At 37.8% G+C, this 24,277-nt stretch overlaps 1 protein-coding gene across 1 annotated transcript; it reads left to right on the top strand.

The window, feature by feature from the left end:
* The first annotated feature begins 501 nt into the window (after nt 1-501).
* LOC109080526 (uncharacterized protein C6orf15 homolog) lies at nt 502-16,066 on the top strand. The gene is made up of 13 exons (XM_042743106.1): nt 502-601; nt 981-1,077; nt 2,302-2,404; nt 5,859-5,885; nt 6,086-6,115; nt 6,320-6,346; nt 11,202-11,228; nt 12,767-12,793; nt 13,039-13,065; nt 13,395-13,421; nt 13,653-13,679; nt 15,637-15,684; nt 15,952-16,066. Exons 1-13 carry the CDS (start codon nt 545-547, stop codon nt 16,064-16,066), a joined length of 639 nt encoding a protein of 212 aa, XP_042599040.1. The 5' UTR covers nt 502-544.
* Nucleotides 16,067-24,277: the final 8,211 nt, after the last annotated feature.

The following is a 24,277-nucleotide window of genomic DNA, read 5'->3' on the forward strand; positions in this document are numbered from 1 at the left end:
CAATTGACCTAATAAGTTGCAAATTGGTCCTCCAGCTGTTCCTTATATGTACATTTAACTTTTCCGGCCTCTTATTGCTACCTGTCCTAACTTTTTTGGAATGTGTAGCGCTCATGAAATCCAAAATGAGCCAATATTTGGCATGACATTTCAAAATGTCTCACTTTCAATATTTGATATGTTATCTTTATTCTATTGTGAATAAAATATAAGTTTATGAGATTTGTAAATTGTTCCATTCCTTTTTTAAACAAAATTTACAAATTATCAAAACTAACACAAAATCTAATTTAAATATATATATTATATATATAACTAATTATTTTGCATTCACAAACTCTGCCAGTTCTTAAGAATATTTACCAATGAGCAATATGAAACACCTGTTATTTGAAATTCAAGCATAAAATTAAACTTCAGATATCTAATATCTACTCCGACCCCACCAATGTAAATTATTTGTATTGGGTCAGAAAAAGGGCATCAAGTCACATATGTTAATTTAGAGGTAGTATTTATTGTAGCATTTGAAGAGAGTTCCAGAATGGCCTGTTGGTGTTTGATTGAACTTGTATTGCTCACCACATCTCACCACAACATGGTACTGTATACAATTTTTATCCTAAAATGCAATTTTATGGGGTCTCTTCTTATATTGAATATTCTGTATTTTCTATAACATGCAAGGAACCAAGGCTATATGTCAGAAATAGTATTTTATTTATTGGGTACAAAATGGGTGCAGTTTATTATATGTATTTATTATATGTACTTGAATTGTGTTTTAGTAGAGTTTTTATGTTACATTTACGTCTTATGTCTTCGGTTATTTTTATATTGTTATATGCAATGCTATATTTTTTGACTGCCTTTTATGCTGATTTTTATGTATACTTTGCAGCATATACAGTACTTGGGCTACAACAAATGTGTAAAATCAATCCATGTTAATGTCTGTATATATTTGTCCTGTCTTTCAGCTGAGACTGTTTGTGTTGCTTACAGCAGTGGTCTGCTGTAATGCATCCTGCAGAAAAGAAATAATGCCCACTCAAGATACCACAGACAGCCCACAAGGTGATGTTGCTACTTGGTTTATTGGGAAAAACTTAACTATGCATATTTTTGCAAAATGTTAAATATATAGCTGCAGTTTCCAAGTGAAATGTCCTAAGACTGGTGCTACAACATGACTACATGTGTTTCAGCATCAGAACTGTCCATCTCCACTATGGTCTTCTGTTTGTTTATTAATTTATTTTTACCAGATTTTTTATAATGCTGTAAATGTGTTTTTCTGATCACTGGGTAAGCCTAAATGCCCACTGAGTTCAAACCTGTGCATGGCTACGCTCTATTATCCCTATCTAAAATTAAAGAAGTTTAAATAATGTATATTAATAATATTATATATTAATATTTTGTAAATATTAATATGTTTAATGTGTGGGACATGTCATTTACCTGTTCATGTCTCCTCATATCCATAAACAGAGAAGTAGCTCTGATTGTGGATGGTGTGAAAGCAGCAAGAAGCTGAAAATTAGTTGTCACAATGAGCATAAGCTATATGATGCCATTATGGGTTGTTGTAGTGCTGTACTGCAATTACCAACTTTATTGTTAAAGTCGCAGGGCAGCGATGAAAAGTTTCTGTGGACATGTGTGCGACTGTGAGTCTGTATTGTATGTGTGTGTGTGTGTGTTTGTATCAGAAAAAAACGTAAAAAAAAAATTCTTACTTTTCTTAAATAATAAAACAATTTCAGGGAGAAGACATGGAAATAGTTTAATGTTTATGCCATTGTATGTAATATTTATTTGCTTGTTCAGCGTCTTTTTGAGTTTTGGTTCCTTGCTGTTGTAGGTAGCCTGTAGAATAAATAATTATTTATCTTCATTGTAATTGGGCCCCCTGGATGTGCAAGCCCACACATCTAATCCTAAACCTATCAATAGGGGGATAATAATCTGGCAGGGGTCAGAATTCGGCATAACCCCTGATATCTCTGGAGCCTGTGTTTTGGGTTTGTAGAGCACAACTTGAAATTGAGTATCATTCACAGAGGTTCAGAGCAGACTAAGGGACGTCATTAATTTAATAACGTTGTTTCCAATTACATTAAACAACAGCAAGACTTACCTGCTCAGATTACTTTTTTTAAATAACGTTTTTCTCAGTTCAGTCTCAGTTCAAGATAAATAATAAAAAAAAATGTTACGTGTTTGTGTGAATTTACAATCCTGGTAAAAACAAAGTAATAATTGCCTATTTCAAATACATTTCTATTATTCATTCAGGTTGTCCTGGTTCTGATGGAGATCTCCATGAACTTAACTCTGAATGGGTGAACGGATATGAAAAATGTGTCTGTGGGAATTCTGGAATCATCTGTTGTTTAAGGTAGCAACATTTCCATTTTGCACACACCTCATTTCTGGTTGTTTAATTTTTTATATCAAGGATTCTATTGTAATGATTGTGGGAATTTTGCTGTGATATTAACATGGCTGTTTATACCCGTGTTATCTTTCCTCTTGCACAATTCATTTAGCTAAATATACTATGGGTGTAGCTACTGACGACTTTACAACTAATTACACATGTTTCTGTTGAGTTTATGAATGCAATGGCCAATCAGAGGTGCTGAAAAACTACTTCAGTGGGTGTGCGCGCACTGTCTGAATTCTGAAGTCTCGCCAATTCTCTTGTCATAAAGAATAAAATGCAGATATGATGTAAGCTAATAAGAGATTTGTAACCCTGGACCACAAAACCAGTCTTAAGTCGCTGGGGTATATTTGTAGCAATAGCTAAAAATACATTGTATGGGTAAAATTCCATGAATAGATTTTGTACATTTCTTACTGTAGGATATTAAGTAGAGATCATGTTCCATGAAGATATTTTGTAAATTTCCTACTGTAAATATATTAAAATTTAATTTTTGATTAGTAATATCAAAATATTATCCTATCCTAACAAACCATACATCAATCGAAAGCTTATTTATTCAGCTTTCAAATGATGTATAAATCTCAATTTCAAAAAATTGACCCTTATGACTGGTTTTGTGGTCCATGGTCACATTTATTCTGCAGTGTAAACAGCTTCAGTGACTGTAATGGAAGTGTTTGGCGAGAACATAACTTGCACTTGACTCATCCGTCAGTTTTACATAAATATTTACAATTACACCATTTTGAAATTACATTAAATTAATTAGACTAGGCAATCGTTACAGTCTGTGTAAATAAATATAAGCATAAATGCCTTTTTTGTAACTTTGCAGTGTAAAGATGAATTTTGTAGATGTTTATTGTAGCCAATAGGTAACAGTCAATATGACTATAAAAGGGTTAGTTCACCCAAAAATGAAAATTCTGTCATTAATTACTCACCCTCATATCGTAATGCTGATTACACTGATAATGTTCTTGGGTACTGTCTTCATTTTTGGGTGAACTATCAATCTAAGATTGATTGGGTGATTGGTTAAATTTAGCCTAAATGAAAACATGTATCTGAAGGTATTATTAAAGGTATTATTAAAAATGACAAAGGACCATTATTATGCCTTTGTATTTGTGTTGCAACATATTTATGTCGTTGTAAAATTAACATTGCAACAGTTTAACTGTTAACTTTAAATCTCTATCACAAAAACGTCATACTTAACAACAGTTGCCATTCTTATTTTAAAGAAGACATTGCATTGCAGAAGGCAGTAAAATTAGAGAAACAGCAAACATATAAAAGCGTCTGAACACCGCAACAAGCTTGGAATAACAAATGGAATAATAAAAACACAATTGGAATAATATGATCATTGCTTAGCTGCAATTTTAACCAGTCTTATAGACACTACTGTATATAGACAAACCTCATTCTTTACATGGCCAAGACGCCCAAAAAAATAAAATACATTGTAGCATCCTCACTGATGCTGTCCACATTAGTATAAATACTATGTCCTTCTGTTACTGGAAACATCACAAATATTAATTCTGACCCAAACACCCAATATCTGTAATGTAATATATCCCCCTCTTCATGGCTTTATTTTTTCACTTTGGTGCATGCTAGTGAAATTTTCCATCCATGTTCTTCTTTGTGTTGTTAAAGTTATGCGTACTGTATTTTGAAGTGATGGGACAGCAAGTTCACTTTCACTGATCACTTTCTATAATTTGCAGATATAAATTATATTTTACAGTATTATTAATATAAGCTAAAATTTAAAAAGCCTCCTGGTGGACTCATATACCTGAAATACTCTGCAGAAATGAACTGACTGAAAGGGGCCTCGCATCCACTATTCATTATAAGTGCACAGATCGGACTAAATGTACTAAATGCTTATTGAATGAGTTCTTAAAATGCCAAATGCTATATGATCTATTACCCTTAACCTGATTGATTTAAAGTGCCCCTATTATGCCATTTTTACGGTTGCTAATATTGATTTGGGAGTCTCCTACAGTAGGATTACATGCATGCAAGGTAAAAAATGCTTTAGTTTTCTCAAAATAAGCATTTAATATCACCTCATTTTCCAGCGATTCTCAAACGATACGTTCGAAGCAGTTCAAAGATTCAGTCTCTCTAAACCCCTCCTTTCCATACATATCTATGGGCAAAACATCCATAGAACTGCAGCACATGCCTGTCAATTTTCCTCTGTTTCACAGCCGCAAATATTTAGATCACCTCTCAAAAGAATAAAACAAAGGTATGTGAACAAAATGCAAGTTTTGGTAATTTGCAATCCATATTAAAAAAAAAAAAAAAAGGAAAAAAAAAAAAAAAGTGCGACAAACATTGAACACTTAAAGTGCCTTAATATTTGAAACAGTAAAATTAAAAGATCAAATTCAGTAATCCCTATATTAATGATGCATAGTTTACATAGGCAAGCAGATGAGGTTGGAATATCCGCTTAATGGTTCAGTGTTGTCCTTATAATGGTTATAATGGGAAACCATTTAACGTGAAACTTTGCACACTGTGTTTATATTCTGGGTTCATATGCTTGCCTTTACAAAATGTACATCATCAGTAAGGTGTTTACTGAATTTCACCTTTTAATATCTGCATTTTACTACATGTACATTACTACTTAATGCAAACTGCATAAAAATAACTGTTAATCAGTGGAGCAAAGCTTCTTTTTGGCCTCCAGATGGGTGTTCCTATAAGGGTGTGACATCACGTGAAAACTATCAGTTTCAATAGTTCTGTATTTTGAATGCTCTATAGGAAATATAAACATCTATTATTTATCATACTTACAGGTTGTGATTCAGTGGAGCAGCTGGTCCAAATAAACAGGATACTGATCCATCTTTCAACAAAAAGCTTTTTGAAAACCCCTCTTAACAACCCAACGAATATAAAAAAAACACTCCACAATAAAAACACGTTTTTGTGCGCGGTCAAAATTTTCACACCTCTCCAAAACATAAAACATAGGCGCGCATTATGCAAAAGTGTTACCTCGTGATGTGTAGCCGTCACAGAAGTTGGATTCAAATTACTAATGACTTGTCTAGGCTGCACAGAGTCGATTCTTTATTTTCGGAGACAATAACTTTATTTATCGTGTACTTTCAGCTTTACAACTTTGCAGATCGTTTACATTCACATACAGCTACATTACAAACCGCATTAAGGGAAAAATTGGAAATGGCATAATAGGGGCACTTCTAAAAAAGTGCGCTTCAACACTAGCTGCCATCATTACACATGCAGCATAAGAGAAAGACACATTGATTTTAGGTCTTGTAATGTGTTGACATGATTATAAAAAATACATAGGATCATTATTATATCTCTGTGTTTGTGTGTGTTGTAACAGCCTTGAAGGTTATGGCCCCTATGGACAGTAAGTGATTCTAAAATTAACATTGCACATGTTTATTAAGTTAATTAAAATAGAAGTATAGTGGAAAAAAAGAGAGCAATACTTATGGATTACATGTGAGTTTACTGTGATGTTTTTATCAGCTGACAGCATTCATTATTATTATTATTATTATTATTATTATTATTATTATTATGCCTTTGTGTTTGTGTGTATTGTAGCAGATTTGGAGGTTATGGGCCCTTACAACAGTAAGTCATTCTAAAATTAACACTGTAAAAGTTTACAGTTAATTAAGAGAGAAGTATAGTGAGAAATAGAGTAATGCTTATGGATTACTTGTGGATTATTGTGACGTGTTTATCAGATGTCTGGACTCTCATTCTGACAGCATTTATTATTATTATTATTATTATTATTATATGATGCCTTTGTCTTTGTGTGTTTTGTAACAGATATGGAGGTTATGGGCCCTATGGACAGTAAGTCATTCTAAAATTAACATTGCAAATGTTTACAGTTAATTAAGGGAGAAGTATAGTGAGAAATAGAGTAATGCTTATGGATTACTTGTGGATTATTGTGACGCGTTTTATCAGATGTCTGGACTCCCATCCCTACAGAAATTATTATTATTATTATTATTATTATTATTATTATTATTATTATTATTATTATTATTATTATTATATGATGCCTTTGTGTGTTTTGTAACAAAAATTTAGGTTATGGGGCCCTATGGACAGTAAGTCATTCTAAAATTAACATTGCAAATGTTTACAGTTAATTAAGGGAGAAGTATAGTGAGAAATAGAGTTCCCTTTCAGTCACGTTCAACGTTACGTCAGTGACTGATGAATTGGGATCTCGCCTGAGAGCCCAATCACCTTCGAGTGTTAACAAAACAAGCCAATGAATATTGCCGTGCGAGCTTTGCATTGTGCACCCTGCCCCGCAGCATGGGTATATAAGGACAGTGTGTGCAGTCGCAAATTCAGCTTTTTGCTTCGGAGCCGAGCGTTTCTCACGATTCTGCTCTGCAATCGTTGTTCAAGTGTAAGCAACGAACCAGGTGAAAGCTCTCCAGAGAGCGTTGGTGTGACGGCACGTCAGCGATGGTCGCTACTGAAAGAGCTTTTTTTCTGCATTGTGCATGATGCAGGCTTGTCCAATAACCCTGCACGCCGTACAGCAACCGTTCCCCTGGATGCTTCAGCGCTAAAAGAGCATTTTCCTTAAGAGTTAGTGGGCAGCGAGCGTCTTTTTGAAGATGCCTCTTTGTCTGTGTGTTCTGGATGCAGTCCAGCACCTGTAAGATAACAGCAGTTCTGGTTGCTAAGGCTTGCAGTGTCACTGGACAGGCTGTCTCTGCCCTGTATGCGGTGGCCACCCTGCTATTTACCACGCCAAAGCACTCAAAATGCAAAAGGGTAGTTCTGAGCCGGGGTTGATGCAGCAACTGTGCACAATGACTGACCATGATGAAAGTCACAGCGCAGGCCTTCGGCCAGACAATGTCCACTTGGTCCAGAAGCCCCCTTGACTAAACCTTGCAGAGGTGTGAGTTGTCACCAAAGTGTGCTTACTTGATTCTCCCATCTCACAAGGTGGCCTTTTCGCTGACACTGTTGAGGACTGTGCCCAGCAGTTCCTCGCAGTTCAGAAGCAGGCTAAGGTTATCAAGAGCATGCCCCAGTGTGCTACCAGCTGTTAGGGGCAGCCCCTCAGCCTGCTCATCGCCAAGGGCGTCTGTCCTCTGCAGCAAAAAAAAAATAAAAAATGCTCCAGCACGGCCAGCTCAACCGTAATATCGAGCCCCCCGCAGGGAGACGACGGCACTCATCTCAGCCACTGTTAAATCCTCCAAACAGTGGGCAAAACCACTCCTGAGATGGGTAACCCAGAGATGGAGGGAGCTGCTCTTCCCCCGGAGGAGGGCTGGGTAGGAAACTTTAAGTTAATTTCTGTTCCACCACAGACTTTATGGCAAGTGCAGTAGTAGCGGTTTCCTCTATCTCTGAGTCGCAAGGGGACATGGTTGACAGTGTGTGACGCAAGGCCTTGCCACTCTCATCCCCCTCTTATTTCGCCAGCGGGCAGCAGGGCCCAGTTCGAGGACGCTATGCCTTCTCACACACCCCCTGCCCAGCGTGGAGCCAGGTAGAGTGGAGTGCCTCTCGGGCAACCTTGCTGGCTCATTGGACCATCAGACTGGCGCCTGGCGTCCCCCCAGGCTTGAGCTCTTGGCCTCGGGGCAAATATTGTAGTCCTTCTGGCAAAAGACGCAATACAGCCGGTCCCTACATCCAAGTCAGGGTTTTACAGCCCCTACTTCATTGTGCCCAAGAAAGGCGGTGGGTTACGACCAATCCTGGACCTGCGTGTTCTGAACCGGGCCCTTCACAAGCCCCCGTTCAGAATATTAATGCAGAAACATATCTTTCAGTGCATTCATCCACAAGATTGGTTTGCAGCGAGCGACCTGAAGGACGTGTACTTTCATGTCTTGATTCTCCCCCGACACAGGCCGTTTCATATCAGTACAAGGTCCTCCCCTTTGGGCTGTCCCTGTCGCCTCGTGTCTTCACCAAGGTCGTGGAGGCAGCCCTTGTCCCATTGAGGGAAGGAGGCATTCGCGTTCTCAACTACCTTGACTACTGGCTCATATTGGCCCAGTGCCAAGCTCAGTAATGTGAACACAGGGACGTGGTCCTCAGCCACCTCAGCCGGTTGAGGCTTTGGGTCAACTGGGAAAAGAGCAAACTCTCCCCTGTGCAGAGGATCTCTTTTTTTCGGTATGGAGTTGGACTCGGTCAACCTGACAGCGCGTTTCTCGATAGAGCACTCTCTCAGTCAATGCTGAACTGCCTGGAGTCATTTCAGGGCAGGAGGGCGGTTCCATTGAAACAATTTCAGAGGCTCCTGGGGCATATGACATCGGCTGCCACTGTCATGCTGCTCGGATTGCTTCATATGAGACCGATTCAGCGTTGGCTTCACGATCGAGTCCTGAGATGGGCATGGCAATGCGGCATGCACCGGGTCTTAGTTACCCCATCCTGCCGCCAAACCTTTAGGCCGTGGTCAGACCTTGCTTTTCTATGGGCAGGGGTTCCCTTAGTGCAAGTGTCCAGGCATGTTGTTGTCTCAACAGATGCCTCTGCCACGGGCTGGGGTGCCATGTGCAACGGGCATGCAGCATCAGGCACCTGGACAGGGCCTCATCTGCAGTGGCATATCAATTGCCTCAAGTTGCTAGCAGTATGGCTTCTCTGATCCGCTTCAAATCGCTGCTACACGACAAACACGTACTGGTCCGGATGGACAATACTGCGACCGTTGTGTACATCAACCACCAGGGCGGTCTATGCTCCCGTCGCATGTCGCAACTCGGCCGCCATCTCCTCCTTTGGAGTCAGAAGCATCTGAGGTCACTATGTGCCGTTCACATCACTGTGCAAGGTCAAGGAGGACGAGGAGCAAGTCCTCTTAGTAGCGCCATACTGGCCCAGTCGGACTACGTCCTGAAGTGGAACCTGTTCGTCGATTGGTGTTCTTCCCGCTGGAAAGACCCCCGTAGAGGCCCGATCGTGGTCGTGCTCTCCTTTCTGCAAGATGGGCTGGAGTGAAGGCTGTCTCCCTCCACTCTCAAAGTGTATATTGCCGCTATTGCCGCACATCACAATGCAGTAGATTGCAAGTCCGTTGGGAAGCATGACCTGATCATCAAGTTCCTTAGGGGACGAGGAGGCTGAATCCTCTGCGCCCTCATCTGGTACCCTCTTGGGATCTCCCCTCGGCCCTGACGGCCTTGAAGGTGTAGCCCTTTGAACCTCTGCAGTCAGTAGAGCTTAAGTTCTGTCACTAAAGACAGTGCTCCTCACTGCATTGGCTTTGGTCAAGAGGTTTGGGGACCTGCAGGCATTTTCGGTCGACGATACGTCCCCCCGAACTCACACCTTACAACTATAACTCCAAAAATACACTTCACACAACACCTTTCAAACATCAAATTCCTAACCCACAAGTACGCAGACCCAGCCGTTACACCACTCCAAACGCCCACGCTTCAGGACCTCAGACCAGCTCTTTGTCTGCTTTTGGGACATCAGAAGGTAAAGGCTGTCTCCACACAAAGACTTGCCCACTGGATAGTGGAGGCTATAGTCTTGGCATACCATGCCAAACGTTTACTGTGCCCCCTCGGAGTGAGAGCACACTCTGCGAGAGGAGTAGCATCTTCCTGGGCACTGGCGCAGGCTGCCTCGATAGCAGACATCTTTAGAGCTGCCAGCTGGGCGACACCTAACACGTTTGCGAGATTCTATATCTCTGTGTAGAGCCTGTGTCCTCTCTTGTACTTGCCTCAGATGGTTCGTAATGCTGGACCCGCTCGTGTCGATCACACTTGCTGCAGTTTAGTTTCCCTTTTGGTGAACTCTGTTGAAGTTCCTCCTGCACCCTCGGCAGTCAGGCATGGTGGAGCGCCAGACGCCAGGTCCAGCACTCATGTGTATGCCCAAGGTCAGCGCTTACGCTGGGCTAGGTGCCCGTGTGTAATGATTCCCCCTACGGGTGATCCCACATGTGTATTCATCCACAGTATGGCTTCCCTCATGGTAAGCACGTGTCTTTCCCTGGCAGAGATTTCTCTGCTGTCTCTGCTGCGTAGTGATCTCACCCCAGGCGGGCTGAGTCTACCGCAGGGACGTCCATATGTAGCACTGCCCTATGGCCAGTCCATATGTGTAACTTCCGCATTATACCTCCTTATGTAGGATGTGGCTTCCGTAGCGTCACTGACATAACGTCGAACGTGACTGACTGAAAGGGAACGTCTCGGTTATGTATGTAACCCTCGTTCCCTGAAGGAGGGAATGGAGACATTCCGTTACATCGCCACAGTTGCTGTACCACCACTATACGGCCGAGGCACATAGTCTCGGCTCCTCAGCAAAAACTGAAGGTGCGACTGCACACGCTCTCCTTATATACCCACGCTGCGGGGCGGGGTACGCGATGCAAAGCTTGCACGCCAACATTCATTGGCTTGTTTTAACACTCAAAGGTGATTGGGCTCTCAGGTGAGATCCCAATTCGTAAGTCACTGACGTAACGTCTCCGTTCCCTCCTTCAGGGAACGAGGGTTACATAGGTAACCGAGACGTAATGCTTAATTATTACTACTTGATTATCATAACTCTTTACACCAAATCTCACAACACTCATTATTACTACAATTAATATGATGCCATTATTATATTATTATTATTATAAATATTTTATTATTATTATAAATATAATATGATGCCTTGGTGTTTGTGTGTTTTGTAACAGATTTGGAGGTTATGGGCCCTATGAACAGTAAGTCATTCTAAAATTAACATTGCAAAAGTTTACAGTTAATTAAGGGATAAGTATAGTGAGAAAGAAAGTAATGCTTATCAGCTATCTGGACTCTCACTCTCACAGCATTTATTATTATTATTATTATTATTACATATTATTATATTATTATTATATACAGACCCCTGAAAGAGGCATCAAATTGTGCAGCTAAGCAGCTTATAACTCATCGGACATACAATGTTTGCAAAGCGGGTGAAAAATCCCATAGACTTTGCATTGCGGCCAAATTTGACAGGTCGTAGTGCCGAGCAAGAATTTTGTAGAAACATGTGGGTCACCACATTTGAAGAGGCTGTCAAGCTGTGCGAGAACATACCCCACAGTGGGGTGTAAGTTGTACCCCTGACGTGCAAGAGCCCCCTAAAGTTTCCTATAGACATACTATGGTGAAGGATCTGAGCACATGTTTTTCCTACTGTGGTAACTTGTATAGTAATTTTGTATTGAACATAACTCTGGATCACAAGGTCACCATAATTCTGCCAAGTAAGACATGTTCCTGGATCAACATCTTTTGATGATCCTGGATCAACATTATTGTCCAAAAATATAGACTTAACCCAATCCCTACTCCTAAACCCCTCCCTACCCATAATTTATTTCTAAAATCAGTGGGAAATGATGGATTATTAACAAGGATGTAGAAGCACTTAACCCTGATTGTAAGCCTAAAACAGATATTTCCTGAAAAGTTATATCTCAATTCTGATTGGTTGATTGGAATGTTGTTCCAGAATCAACAAGGATGTTAATCAACAGGAAAATGTTGTACTTGGTGAAATTACACTCACTGGATCACAGTGTCAGAGAGACATGGGGGTGGGCTTGTTTTACCTAGGCAACCAATCAGTCTCTCAGGATAATCATGAAGCTATCAAGCTGCGCTCAGAGCAACCATTTAGAGCACCCTAGCAATGATTCCAAAGACTGCCATTATGAAAGACCCATATGAATATATTTTGATCACAGTGTCATAGAGACATGGGGGTGTGCTCGTTTGACTCAGGGTAGCAAAAAGCCATCTTTGTCACTTCCTAGCCATGCCCTAGCAACCAAAATCTAAAGAGGGAAATCTGAATGTCATACAGGCATGTGGTTGGATTAAATCATATATAGGTAAGCAGCCTTTAGAATGTTATCATGGGCAAGCCACCCCCTAGCAAGCAACAAAATAGAGCACTTTAGCAACCATTTAGCAGGAACTATCTCAGAATATTGAGTGGATTGGCTCATTTGACTCATTCTAGCAAACAAAAATTCCAATATGTTACTCATGCTAGCAGTGAATACATGATAATAATGGATGGCTAAGTGCTAAAACATGCTATAAATCTTACCTAACTATTAAAACATGATCAGGTTTAGTGACTGCCTAGTGCTGAGTTTTGCCACGGCAAGCACCACTCACATTTTCTTCAGAAAATTTACATATCTAGTTATTATTATTATTTTATTATATTATGATGCCTTTGTGTTTGTGTGTGTTGTAACAGCTTTGGAAGTTATGGGCCCTTTCAAAAGTAAGTCATTCTAAAATAAACATTGCAAATGTTTATGGTTAATTAAGAGAGAAGGATAGTGAGAAAGAGAGAGTAATGCTTATGGATAACTTGTGGATTATTGTGACATGTTTATTAGTTGTCTGGACTGTCATTCTGACAGCATTCCTTCTTCTTCTTCTTCTTCTTCTTCTTCTTCTTCTTCTTCTTCTTCTTCTTCTTCTTCTTCTATTATGATGCCTTTGTGTTTGTGTGTGTTGTAACAGATATGGAGGTTATGGGCCCTATGGACAGTAAGTCATTCCAAAATTAACATTGCAAAAGTTTATGGTTAATTAAGAGAGAAGGATAGTGAGAAAGAGAGAGTATTGCTTATGCATTACTTTTGGATTATTATGACATTTATTAGCTGCCTGGACTGTAATTCTGACAGCATTCATTCATTCTTCTTCTTCTTCTTCTTCTTTTTATTATTATTATTATTATTATTATTATTATTATTATTATTAATTATTATTATTATTATTATTATATTCAAAAGTATATTATTATTATTATTATTTTATTACTATGTATATTTATGATGCCTTTGTGTTTGTGTGTGTGCCTTTTGTTGTAACAGATATGGAGGTTATGGGCCCTATGGACAGTAAGTCCTTCTAAAATTAACATTGCAAAAGTTTATGGTTAATTAAGAGAGAAGGATAGTGAGAAAGAGAGAGTATTGCTTATGCATTACTTGTGGATTATTATGACATGTTTATTAGCTGCCTGGACTGTAATTCTGACAGCATTCATTCATTCTTCTTCTTCTTCTTCTTCTTCTTATTATTATTATTATTATATTATGATGCCTTTGTGTTTGTGTGTGTTGTAACAGATATGGAGGTTATGGGCCCTATGGACAGTAAGTCATTCTAATATTAGCATTGCAAAAGTTTACAATGTTTTGAGAGAACAATGCTTATTCAGTACTTAATAAGGTGATAAAAAGATAAAACATTTGGTGACAAAGATAAAACATTTGTTTATGAATGATCTCTTAAAAATATTTGTTTTGCAGTTTGTAACGTAGTTTTCCTTAAATGTAAACAGTTTGCAAGGTTGTTAATCAAAAAAGTGCATGATAAATAAAGATATTGTCTCTCAAAAGAAAGAGTTGACTCTGAACTGCCTAAATGAGTCGTCATATTTTCGAATCCTCTGCCTGTTACACTAGATAATACATTTGAATAATCCCCGCCTGCCTGGGAAATATGAACACTCTGACCTGCGCACAAACACTTCCGCTAGTTAGTGTGTTTACATCAGGGGTTCTCAAAGTGGGGTCAATTTAGGCTTATGATTTTGTGATGCACAAAAATGCAGAGGGATTTAGGGAAACCAGTCAAAATGGAAGTTAATTAAGAAAAAAAATGTTTGGAGCATTTTTTGTTTTTTTAAATTCATGTTTTTGTTTTTTAAAGTGGCCAACAGCAAGTTGACCGTATGTTTGATGAATTTAGCCTTCCCAAATCAACACTTGACTTGCCTACAATACAAACGCATAGATATAAAAGACTTAAAGCATATCACAATGTTAGTTAAAACGTTTAACCTAAATGTGTGCAGTTAGGTGCATATCCGGGTGTTTGTGCGAAGCATGGAAGCTAAAGCGCGCTTATTGCAGGGCATGAAGGCATTGTTCCCTTAATAACAGTGGAAACAACTTAAAATACACTGTCATTTTTTGCTCAGATAGATAGGAGTAATATAACATTCTACACTGTAAAGGGTCTACTTTTATTTATGTACACTCACAATATTAAAAAAATGTTGTACTTTTCTAAAATAAAGAAAACAAACAGGATGCGCTGTCTCGGTCTCCTTGTCTGGAGCACTTTACAAAATTGAAACTAAACTCAGTGAGCTACTTGCCTAACAGACATGAGAAATATAACTATAGAAAGATTGAAATGTCTACTTTAAAAAGAAAGAATTAAAATCTAAACAAAAACTGTATCATTATGTAATTTGTATAAAAGGTAGGCTATTTCCACTGTTGTCTGTACTGCTGAGATAGCGAGTCAGAGCCGGCTGCAAAGATGAAGCTGACACTTACTCTCAGCGTAGAACACTAGTTTATTAATAAATAATAATAAATATCTCTTTACTGTTTTTTTCCTGACACACTCATAGTCATTAATTTTGCTGGTGCTTTATGCCAAGCTTTATGCTTGCACTTAAATGCAGAATAGGCTAGCTATCTATTAACGGGGCAGCCCCAGTTTTCCTTTCTTCTATAACTCTTCCAGCTGCACTGAGGGCATGCTCGCTTCTACTGCCGCTGGCAGGGACACTAAACTCTAAGAAGTGTTTAGTGTTTTTTAAAAGGAGAAGCCTAAAAAAAGGCCCCATGCCCCATGTTTAGTGTTTTTTAAAAGAAAAGGCCTAAAAAAAGGCCCCATGCCCGACCCACCTGTGAGCTATATGGCAAGAAAATTGGCAAGAATATCAGGACTGTACAGTAGAATGTTCTCAATGTATTAGTAGTAGATTATATAATAATAACAGCAACAACATTAATATAAAAAACCATATGATCTGCTCTTTATATTTTGTGTAATAAAGTTAGAATATGTGAAACACAAGCCAATGTTTTACTGTTCCTGGCTGTCATATTCAGAGAAAGATGTACATAATACATAATACCGTAGGTGCCCCTTAAGGCGTTTTAACTTTGGACTGACTCTTCCGGCCAAACTATGAGTCCATAATAACACTTCCTCCAGTATGTTTATTCTTGGACTTTTGGACTATTTTGTTAACGTCATTAAAAATGACATAGGACCATTGTGATGCCTTTGTGTTTGTGTGTGTTGTAGAGGTGATGGAGGTCATGGGCCCTCTGGACCAGCTGAATATTATGGACAGTAAGCCATTTAAAATTAACATTGCAACTTTTTACAGTTTATCAAGAGAGAAGTATAATGAGAAAGAGCAAGCAATTCTTATTCAGTAGTTAAATTTTTACTTATAAATATCCACTTATTGACAGTCTGTGGGCTTTATTATGGTATATAAGTTGCTTTATTTCTTTTTTACATTTACACATTTGGCAGATGCTTTTATACAAAGTAAGTTACATTTAGCAATATAAACATATACCAAACCATTTGTGTATTTGTTTGTTGGAACAGAGGTGACAGTTGGGAGGATCTTTACGGACACAAAAAACATAAAAACAACATATGCAACCACCTTCCTGGGAAATACGAACACTCTGACCTGTGCACAAACACTTCCGCTAGTTAGTGTGATATATATATATATATATATATATATATATATCAACTCACATTAAATAAAAATAAATTACAAATATATATATATTCAACTCAGTTTGTATATTTGTGTGTTGGAACAGATATGACACCACTGCTCAGCCCACTGCCGATGACCATGTGACTGACAACACTGAACCAGTAAAGTAAAATAAATGACCAGGCTAAACCCTGCTGAATGAGCTGCTTTTAACAGCAGTTTAAATAAACATACCTAAGAGCATCCATCTATGTGTGTTTGTGCATTTCTAAACAGTGTAATGTGTTTTAATGTAAGACTTGAATAGGTTTCCAGCAGGCTGAATAGAACCTCAAGATGACATGTAGTGCATCTTTCCTGCCACAGGTGGGCAGCAAACGGTGTATTACAGGGGTTTTGCTAATACAGCAAAATGAAGCACAGAGTGGTTTATATAGAGACAATACACTGTTATATGGGCTCAAAAGAATAGAGCAGACTAGAATAATATAGAATAGAACAAAATAAAATATAATACTGGAAGAATACAACACCACTCCAAGTGAGTTACAATAGTGGTTCTTTTTAATGAAACCTGTTAGACTACAACTTAAAGGTGCTGTAAGCCTTTGTGTTTTAAAACACATTATTGTTATTATTATTATTATTATTATTATTATTATTATTATTATTATTATTATTATTAATCCCACAGAGCTCAGAAGTAATTATATTGTCCAACAAAAAAATATATTTTTGGTCTGTCAAGCTCCAAATGACATACAAATACCATAAATGGAGACCATGCAACTTTCTGATTCTGAGGTCCTTTAAAGCAATTTAATAGTTTTGTGTTAGACAGAGACTGAAATTTAACTAGTTATTTACTTTAAATCTTGATTCTTGATTCACATTTTTGATGGAGTGCATATTCAAGAGAAGTTGCCTTTTCACCAAATCTGAACATGCAGAAGTGTGAATAAGATATGAGAACTAGAATCAAGGGATTTTATTAAAGCTAAAGAGTTCATTATCATAATCATAATTAGTGATAAAATAGCTTATTAATAGCACGAGTGCAAAGTGATACTGATTTTATACAACAGTTTAGTAAATAATTTAATAATGTTAATATTTGTGACACAATATTGTTTTTATTAATATTACCTATAAACTCACAGCAGAAATATTGTGCCTCTCCGAGTGGCACACAGGGTGTTTTGGTCCTGAATTTATCCGCTTTACAGTAATTCCTGAAAGAATCAGCCTTTCGAAAGAATCAAGCTTACAAGACATTTACTGCCACCTATTGCCAGTTTTAGTTTCTTATTTAGAGTAGGCCTATCATTTTATTAAATTAAAATAATTTTTTATATTATTCTATTTTAATTAAAATATATATATAAAAAGAGAGATAATTTACCCCAAAATGAAAATTCTGTCATCATATAGGCTATCACCCTCATGTTGTTTCAAACCTGTGATTTCCTTTTGTGGTAATAAAAGAAGAATGTTTGGTACTTTGAAGAATGTTGGTAACCAAAATGTTTTGATTACCATTGAATTTCACTGTATGAAAAAAAAAAAAACATTGAAACATTTCTCAAATTATCTTCTTTTATGTTCCAAAGAAAGTCATAAAGTAAAACTACACAGTAAAATTAAAAAGAAAGTAACTAGAGTAGCTAATTTTCCCAAGCTGTTTCTATGGGCTATTGCGTGACTTAAAAAAAATGTTAATATTTAAAGCGTTTAATTGTTTGACTTTTGCCAAAGCCGCGTGATTTCCATGCCATGCAGTGCATGTGCGGGTGAAGTTGTGGCCGGGCAACACTGCCATTCAAAGGAGAATAACTTTCCTGGTCTGAACATACAAAAGCATGGAAAAGATCTGAGCTACAGTCACAGGATGTGACCAACCTTAAGTAATTATAGTTAAAATTAATTGTCTTAGTTTGTTGGTAGAAGTTTGTAGATCCACACAACAGATTTTTTAATTTGCTGTGGGTTTCCAGTCTCTTTTTCTGTGCATCACTGCCTTCTGCAGGTGGCTGCAGTGGTGCAAGAGGAGTGGGTGTCTGTCTTATGCTTACTTTGCTTTTTGTATATTCACGGAGTAATATTTTATTATTGTTCTTCTTTTGAATGTAGTTTGTGTATTTAAACTTTAAATTTAACTTATATATAAAGGTTTAAATTAAACCTTATTCATTACATTGTAAAACATTCATTACACTGTTGTTTTACAAGAAATTGTTGTTTCTTTGTAATTGCTTGTGCAACTTGCTATCAATTTCTGAGTAAAAATTGTTTCTACACCAATTTTTTCAGTGTAAGGTTTTTTTATTGTGAGAGAAATTACAGAAATTAAAATTCTTGTAGGCCTAAGGGTATTTAATCCCTTATGACAAAACATATGTGGAATAACAGTGTTGTTATAAATATGTCTCTTTAGGCAAGACAATACAAATACATCAAAACACAAAAACAAATACAAAACAAAAAGCCAAACATCAAAAAAAAAAAAAAAAAAAAATAATAAAAAAAAAAAAAAAATAATAATAATAATAATAAATATAATCACAACAATAAAACAGGGAATTTAAAAACTTTGAAAATGATTTAAAAATTTATTTAAGAGGTTTAAAATTTATTTAAAACCGTTAAGAATAGAAAATGATTATACATAAAATATAGTGCAATCAGTTTTGACATTGCACAGTGCTCATTCAATAAATGCACAGCTAAACAGATGAGTTTTGAGTCTGCATTTAAATGTGACTATTGTTTTAGCACATTTGATCTCTTCTGGACGCTGATTCCAACTGTGGGTGGCATAATTACTAAAAGCAGACTCCCCTTGTTTGGTGTGAACCCTTTTAAAAAATAAAAAAATCAATCCAAAATAAATCCTAAATATAAACTCAGTGAACATATCTGATATTTAATTAGGTCCTATGCCATTGAGTGATTTATAAAAGAGTAAAAGTACTTTAAAATAAATCCTAAATATAACTGGAAGCCAGTGTAAGGACCTGAGGACTGGTGTGATATGCTCAGATTTTCTGGTTCTAGTCAGAATCCTGGCAGCAGCATTCTGGATGAGCTGCAGCTGTCTAATTGTCTTCTTGGGAAGGCCAGTGAGAAGACTATTACAATAGTCCACCCTGCTGTTGATAAAGGCATGAACAAGTTTCTCCAAGTCTTAACTGGAAACAAAACATCTAATTCTTGCAATGTTTTTTAGATGATAGTATGCTGATTTAGTTACTGCTTTGACATGACTACTGAAACTAAGGTCTGTCTCCAGAATCACACCAAGATTCCTGACCTGATTTTTAGTTGTTAGACCCCTAGAGTCAAGGTATGCATTCACCTTGAGAACTTCATATTTGTTTCCAAATGTTTTTCCTTGTTTAACTGAAGAAAGTTCTGGCACATCCAACTGTTCATTTTTATCAATGCATTGGGGCTGCAGTCATTTGGAGATAAGGCTATAAATCTGGGTATCATCAGCATAGCTGTGATAGGCAGTTTGGTTCTTTTTCATTATCTGACTTAGTGGGAGCATATACAGGCTAAACAAGAGTGGTGCAAGAATTGAGCCTTGTGGGACTCCACATGTCATGGATGTCCACTTAGACTTATGCTCTCCTATACTCCTATACATAATAACCTCTCCCTTGTAAGTATGACCTGAACCATTTGATTACCATCCCAGAAAGCCCGAACAAGTTTTCCATTCTTTCTAGTAGTAGTTGTGATCGACAGTGTCAAACGCAGCAATGAGATCTAGTAGTACCTTAGTAGGCTTAACAACTGCAGAAGTACCAGAAAGAAGTGAGGCGTTCACCACTTCTAAGAAATCTGCTTCTTAACAGTTAAGCACCCTTTTGAAAAAAAAGTATGTGGGAAGTGTGTCAAGATAGCAGGTTGACAATATAAGGTGCTGTTTTATTTCTTCCAAAATGTTGCTTTCAATTTCTTCAAAAGCAGACATAGTATCTTCTTTTTGATATTGCGGTCAAATCTGACTGACCTCTGCATAACTTGGGGATGTGCTAATTGCCTTCCTGATATTATTGATCTTCTCAGTAAAAAATGAAGCAAACTCATTGCATTTGCTGTTGGAGAGCATTTCACTGGCAATCTGACTTGGGGGGTTTGTCAGTCTCTCAACAGTAGCAAAAAGAGTGCGAGTGTTGTTTAAGTTACTGTTTATAAGGTTTGAGAAGAAGGTCTGTCTAGCTGTGGCTACTGTAGTTTCACATTAAAAGCCTGTCTGTCATTGAGGACCATTGCACAATGGGCTGTCTTCCAGCCATGTTTCATTTAGAAACATAAAATCAAGGTTGTTTGTGGTAAAGTCATTTATTAGAATTTTTTTTTTTTTTTTTTTTGTCTTTTTGTCTCAACAGCAATATTTGTTTGATGCATAATATGCCACAGATTAGTTGCATCAGCCGTACGGCTTGAGAAGGTCTTAGACTTTCTATCACATGATAAAACAGAAATAGAGAAAACTACAGGCACACTGGGTACCCGCTTGTTCTGTAAACATTTGTGAATGTTGATGCTATTAGCGGGGGCCCGACACATATCACTGAGAGCTGCTATCAGTTGTTTTTGGTTCACTTACAGCAGAGGGAGAGTTTGGTCCCAACATAAACCAGTTCCTCCATTTTCTGTGAGAAGCTTAGAAGTGGAGATGCTGGAAAGAAGGATAATGGGTCTGGTGAGTGGGCCTGAATATGTTGTCCTGGCTTGCCTGGCTGTTTTCCAGAAAGTCATCCTTGAACGCTGAGTCTTGGAGCTGTTCTTATATGTCAGTCTGTCTGTGATGAGCTCTGTGGGAAGGGCTCAGCCGGGATGGTGTCCGTGAGCAGTACTTGTTTTGTTTGCATGGTGTTATCAGGGTCCTTGTGGGATGTGTAAACCACATGATGACTCGGAAGCTGATATGAAGTCCTGTTGTCACTCATACTCTGTCCAGGTGTTTGTGTGCCATTCAGGTTGAGTAGTTTGGCACAAACTCACCCAACTCACCCAAAAATGAAAATTTTATGTTTATCTGCTTACCCCCAGGGCATCCAAGATGTAGGTGACTTTGTTTACGATAAAGAAGAACCACCACCACCACAAGGAAGATCAATCCACCCTGTGGGACCCCAGCTCCTGCAATAAATCAAAAAGGGATAAACTATAGAAGTGGACGTAAGACACAATGCAGTATGGACATCACTTAATGAAGCAACTCCTCACAAAAGGGGCATCCATACAAGACAGAATTAAAGAGAAAACAATAAAACCTTAGAATTGAATAGTTAGAAACCTGAGATTATTACAAAACACTCAAACTCAGTAAATGATCATATACAAATACAGTTGCACTAATCGATGGCTGATTACGTGCAACAGAAACTACAACCACAAAACTTTAAACACATTTTACACGCATAAAGAAAAGAAAAGAAAATCAACCAAACCAAACAAACTTTACTTCCACAGAATAAAAGAAAACATAAAAGATTAAATGGTTTAAATCAAAGAAAAACAAAGACAGGGGTCAGTTTTTATCTCTTATACAAATGAAAAGAGATGGTCAAGCCACCCATAACAGACCAAAAATATATAGGTAAACACTGCTGTCAATCACCTAGTGCCGTTACAGTTGCAAAACTTAACTGTAAACTTTTCAGATCATGATTATGATGTTTTAACTGACGTAAGTTATGATTACTGACTTTATATATTTGAATGTGTATTTTCATCCCGGTGCTCTGTCGATTTGTTCTACCCTGTCAGATTTTGCTACCTCCCATTAAAACACTGGGTAGTACAATTCGACAACGAAAAATGCTACCTGTAAAGTTATGGTTTATTACCGTCTACACCTACCACAACCCTAAACCTACCCTTACAGTAATTCAAATACAGTAATTATGTGTTATATTCGCGGCTGTAGCTAGAAGGGATATGGCTACAGGAAACCAACAATAAATATTTTTTCTGCCTATTAGATTGTGTTTTATTAAAGTCAACACCCACCCCAAACCTAAGTTTCTTTGACAAAAAAAGAAACCGGACTTCCCATCACTACTTCAAATGCACCCTCCATTTCCCAGAAAAATTAAGTGTACATCTGATGGACACTTCGCACCCTACCATATCCCAGAATCACTTGCGTGCAGATGATGACGGTGTTTATATTCAAAGAACATGGCGGGTGAGAGTTCTGTGGGGGAATTCACATTGAAATTAAAGTATTGTGTATTCATTTACTCAAATAGCTAGCGAAAGAGTTTTTTTTTTTTACACAAAGTCCACAAACAATAAGACAACCACTAAGGCATTAGTCTTTCCCTTTGTTGTGTTTTTGTAGTGCTGTCATTCAAGATACGTCTACAAATGTTTTAATCAAACTTTAGTACTTCAGTATTTTGTATGCATGTCCTGCTGTGTCATATTTTCTAATTGTAAGATTGTGTAACAGACTTTAATAAGAGTTATCCTTAATTTCTCTATTTGTTTTGTGTTCCCTTTGATATATTTTGTCTATTTGTAAAAATCGCTGAATACATTTTTTTATCGCTTCATTCAGCTCTTACGGTGAATTCTAAACTAAATGGAGAAGTAATAAAACTTCAAATCATCAGTAAAGTTTCGGCCATCATTCTGACGGGGTCCGCTACAGTAAGAGCTTCACCTTTGCTGGTTCAGATCCCTGATGCACATGCATGCTCAATTGCTGTAGTCAATGAGTTCACTATGGAAATGGATACGGACGAACAAGAATCTGAAAGCCTGCTTCAGACGGAAATTGAAGGTGAAAAGGATAAAAATGGAGCAGTTAAACGTAAAGATAAAGATACACCTGAATTTCAGCGTCAAATGCAAGACAGTACAGAACTCCCTCAACGTTCAGAATGTCCACATATGCCCACAGAGAAAATGCTTGCTTATCAGTAAGATGAATGCTGTAAGAAAGAAAAAAGATTAACCACTTTGTATGAGCAATGGAAGTTAGAAGCTCGTAAAGCAAGACAGAACTTAAAAACTGACATAACTGATAAACAGCTGGCTGAAATGGCTGACTCTCTTGAGGACAAAAGGAATTATTTTCTGAAACTCTTCAGTGACATAAGGGAATATGTTACACCTACTGCAGATTTAAGATGTTAAATTGATGCATGTGAAGCTGTTACCGATGATATCGTCAAAATAGTGCTTGAAAGAATGGCAGCTGTAGATGGCGAGTTTGATGCAGAAACAGAAAGGGGCAGGCTGCATGAACTTTTAGCAAATAGTTATGCTCGCTTTATATATGGTTCCAGTGCTTCAAAAATTAGTGTCAGCAGCCATTCTGGATCATCTTGTACAGCAAGCAAATGTGCAGATGCTGCAGCAGAGCTGGCTGCAAAAGAGACTGAATATAAGATCACAAGTAAAGGTCAGTCAGTCATTACATCTATGATCGTACCTGTATGGGTGCCGTCAGTTAAAAATCCTTCCAATGAACAGCTTGTGTATGCTTTGCTAGACACACAGAGTGACACTACTTTCATTGACGAAGAAATTAGTAATGCACTGCAAGTGGCCAGTCACCCAGTAAAACTCAAACTAACCACCATGATAGGAGACAATGTGATCATTAAGAGTAAAAAATACTGGTAAAAAATGTATAGCCTGAATGCAGTGTAAGTCGCTTTGGATAAAAGCGTCTGCTAAATGCATAAATGTAAATGTAAATGTAAAAGAATCTGATCTTCGTGTAAGAGGTTACAGTTCATCAGTACATATCAGTCCTCCTCCAGTTTACACAAAGGAGTGTATTCCTGGTAATCGTGATCACATACCAACGCAGGATACAGCAGATACCTGGAATCATCTGAAGGTAATCACAGACAAAATGCCACCACTTCTCAGTTGTGAAGTAGGTTTACTGATCGGCTATAACTGCCCCAGAGTGCTAGTGCCGAGGCAAGTCATACTAGGTAAGGATGAGGAACCATATGCTATTCTAACAGACTTAGGTTGGAGTATTGTGGGCTGCTCCGCACCAAGTATCAATGAATCAATAGGATTCAGTCTTTTTCACAGAATAGCCACAAAGCAGTTAGCCAAATGCAGTTCGTATACTCGAGTCAGACTTTAAGGACGTCACAGCAGATGACAAGACAGTCTCTCAAAAGGATATCATGTTCCTAGACAAACTCAAAGAAG

This window comes from Cyprinus carpio, chromosome B17 (assembly GCF_018340385.1).
Source record: "Cyprinus carpio isolate SPL01 chromosome B17, ASM1834038v1, whole genome shotgun sequence".
Classification (NCBI taxonomy): Eukaryota; Metazoa; Chordata; class Actinopteri; order Cypriniformes; family Cyprinidae; genus Cyprinus; species Cyprinus carpio.

What these genes read in the sequence shown, in the direction of transcription:
- LOC109080526 (XM_042743106.1), top strand. Translation starts at nt 545, where the DNA reads ATGGCCTGTTGGTGTTTGATTGAACTTGTATTGCTCACCACATCTCAC. An exon ending in CCACATCTCACCACAACATG is followed by an intron (nt 602 to 980) that starts GTACTGTATACA and finishes CCTGTCTTTCAG; the next exon opens with CTGAGACTGTTTGTGTTGCT. An exon ending in GGTTATGGGCCCTTACAACA is followed by an intron (nt 6,116 to 6,319) that starts GTAAGTCATTCT and finishes GTTTTGTAACAG; the next exon opens with ATATGGAGGTTATGGGCCCT.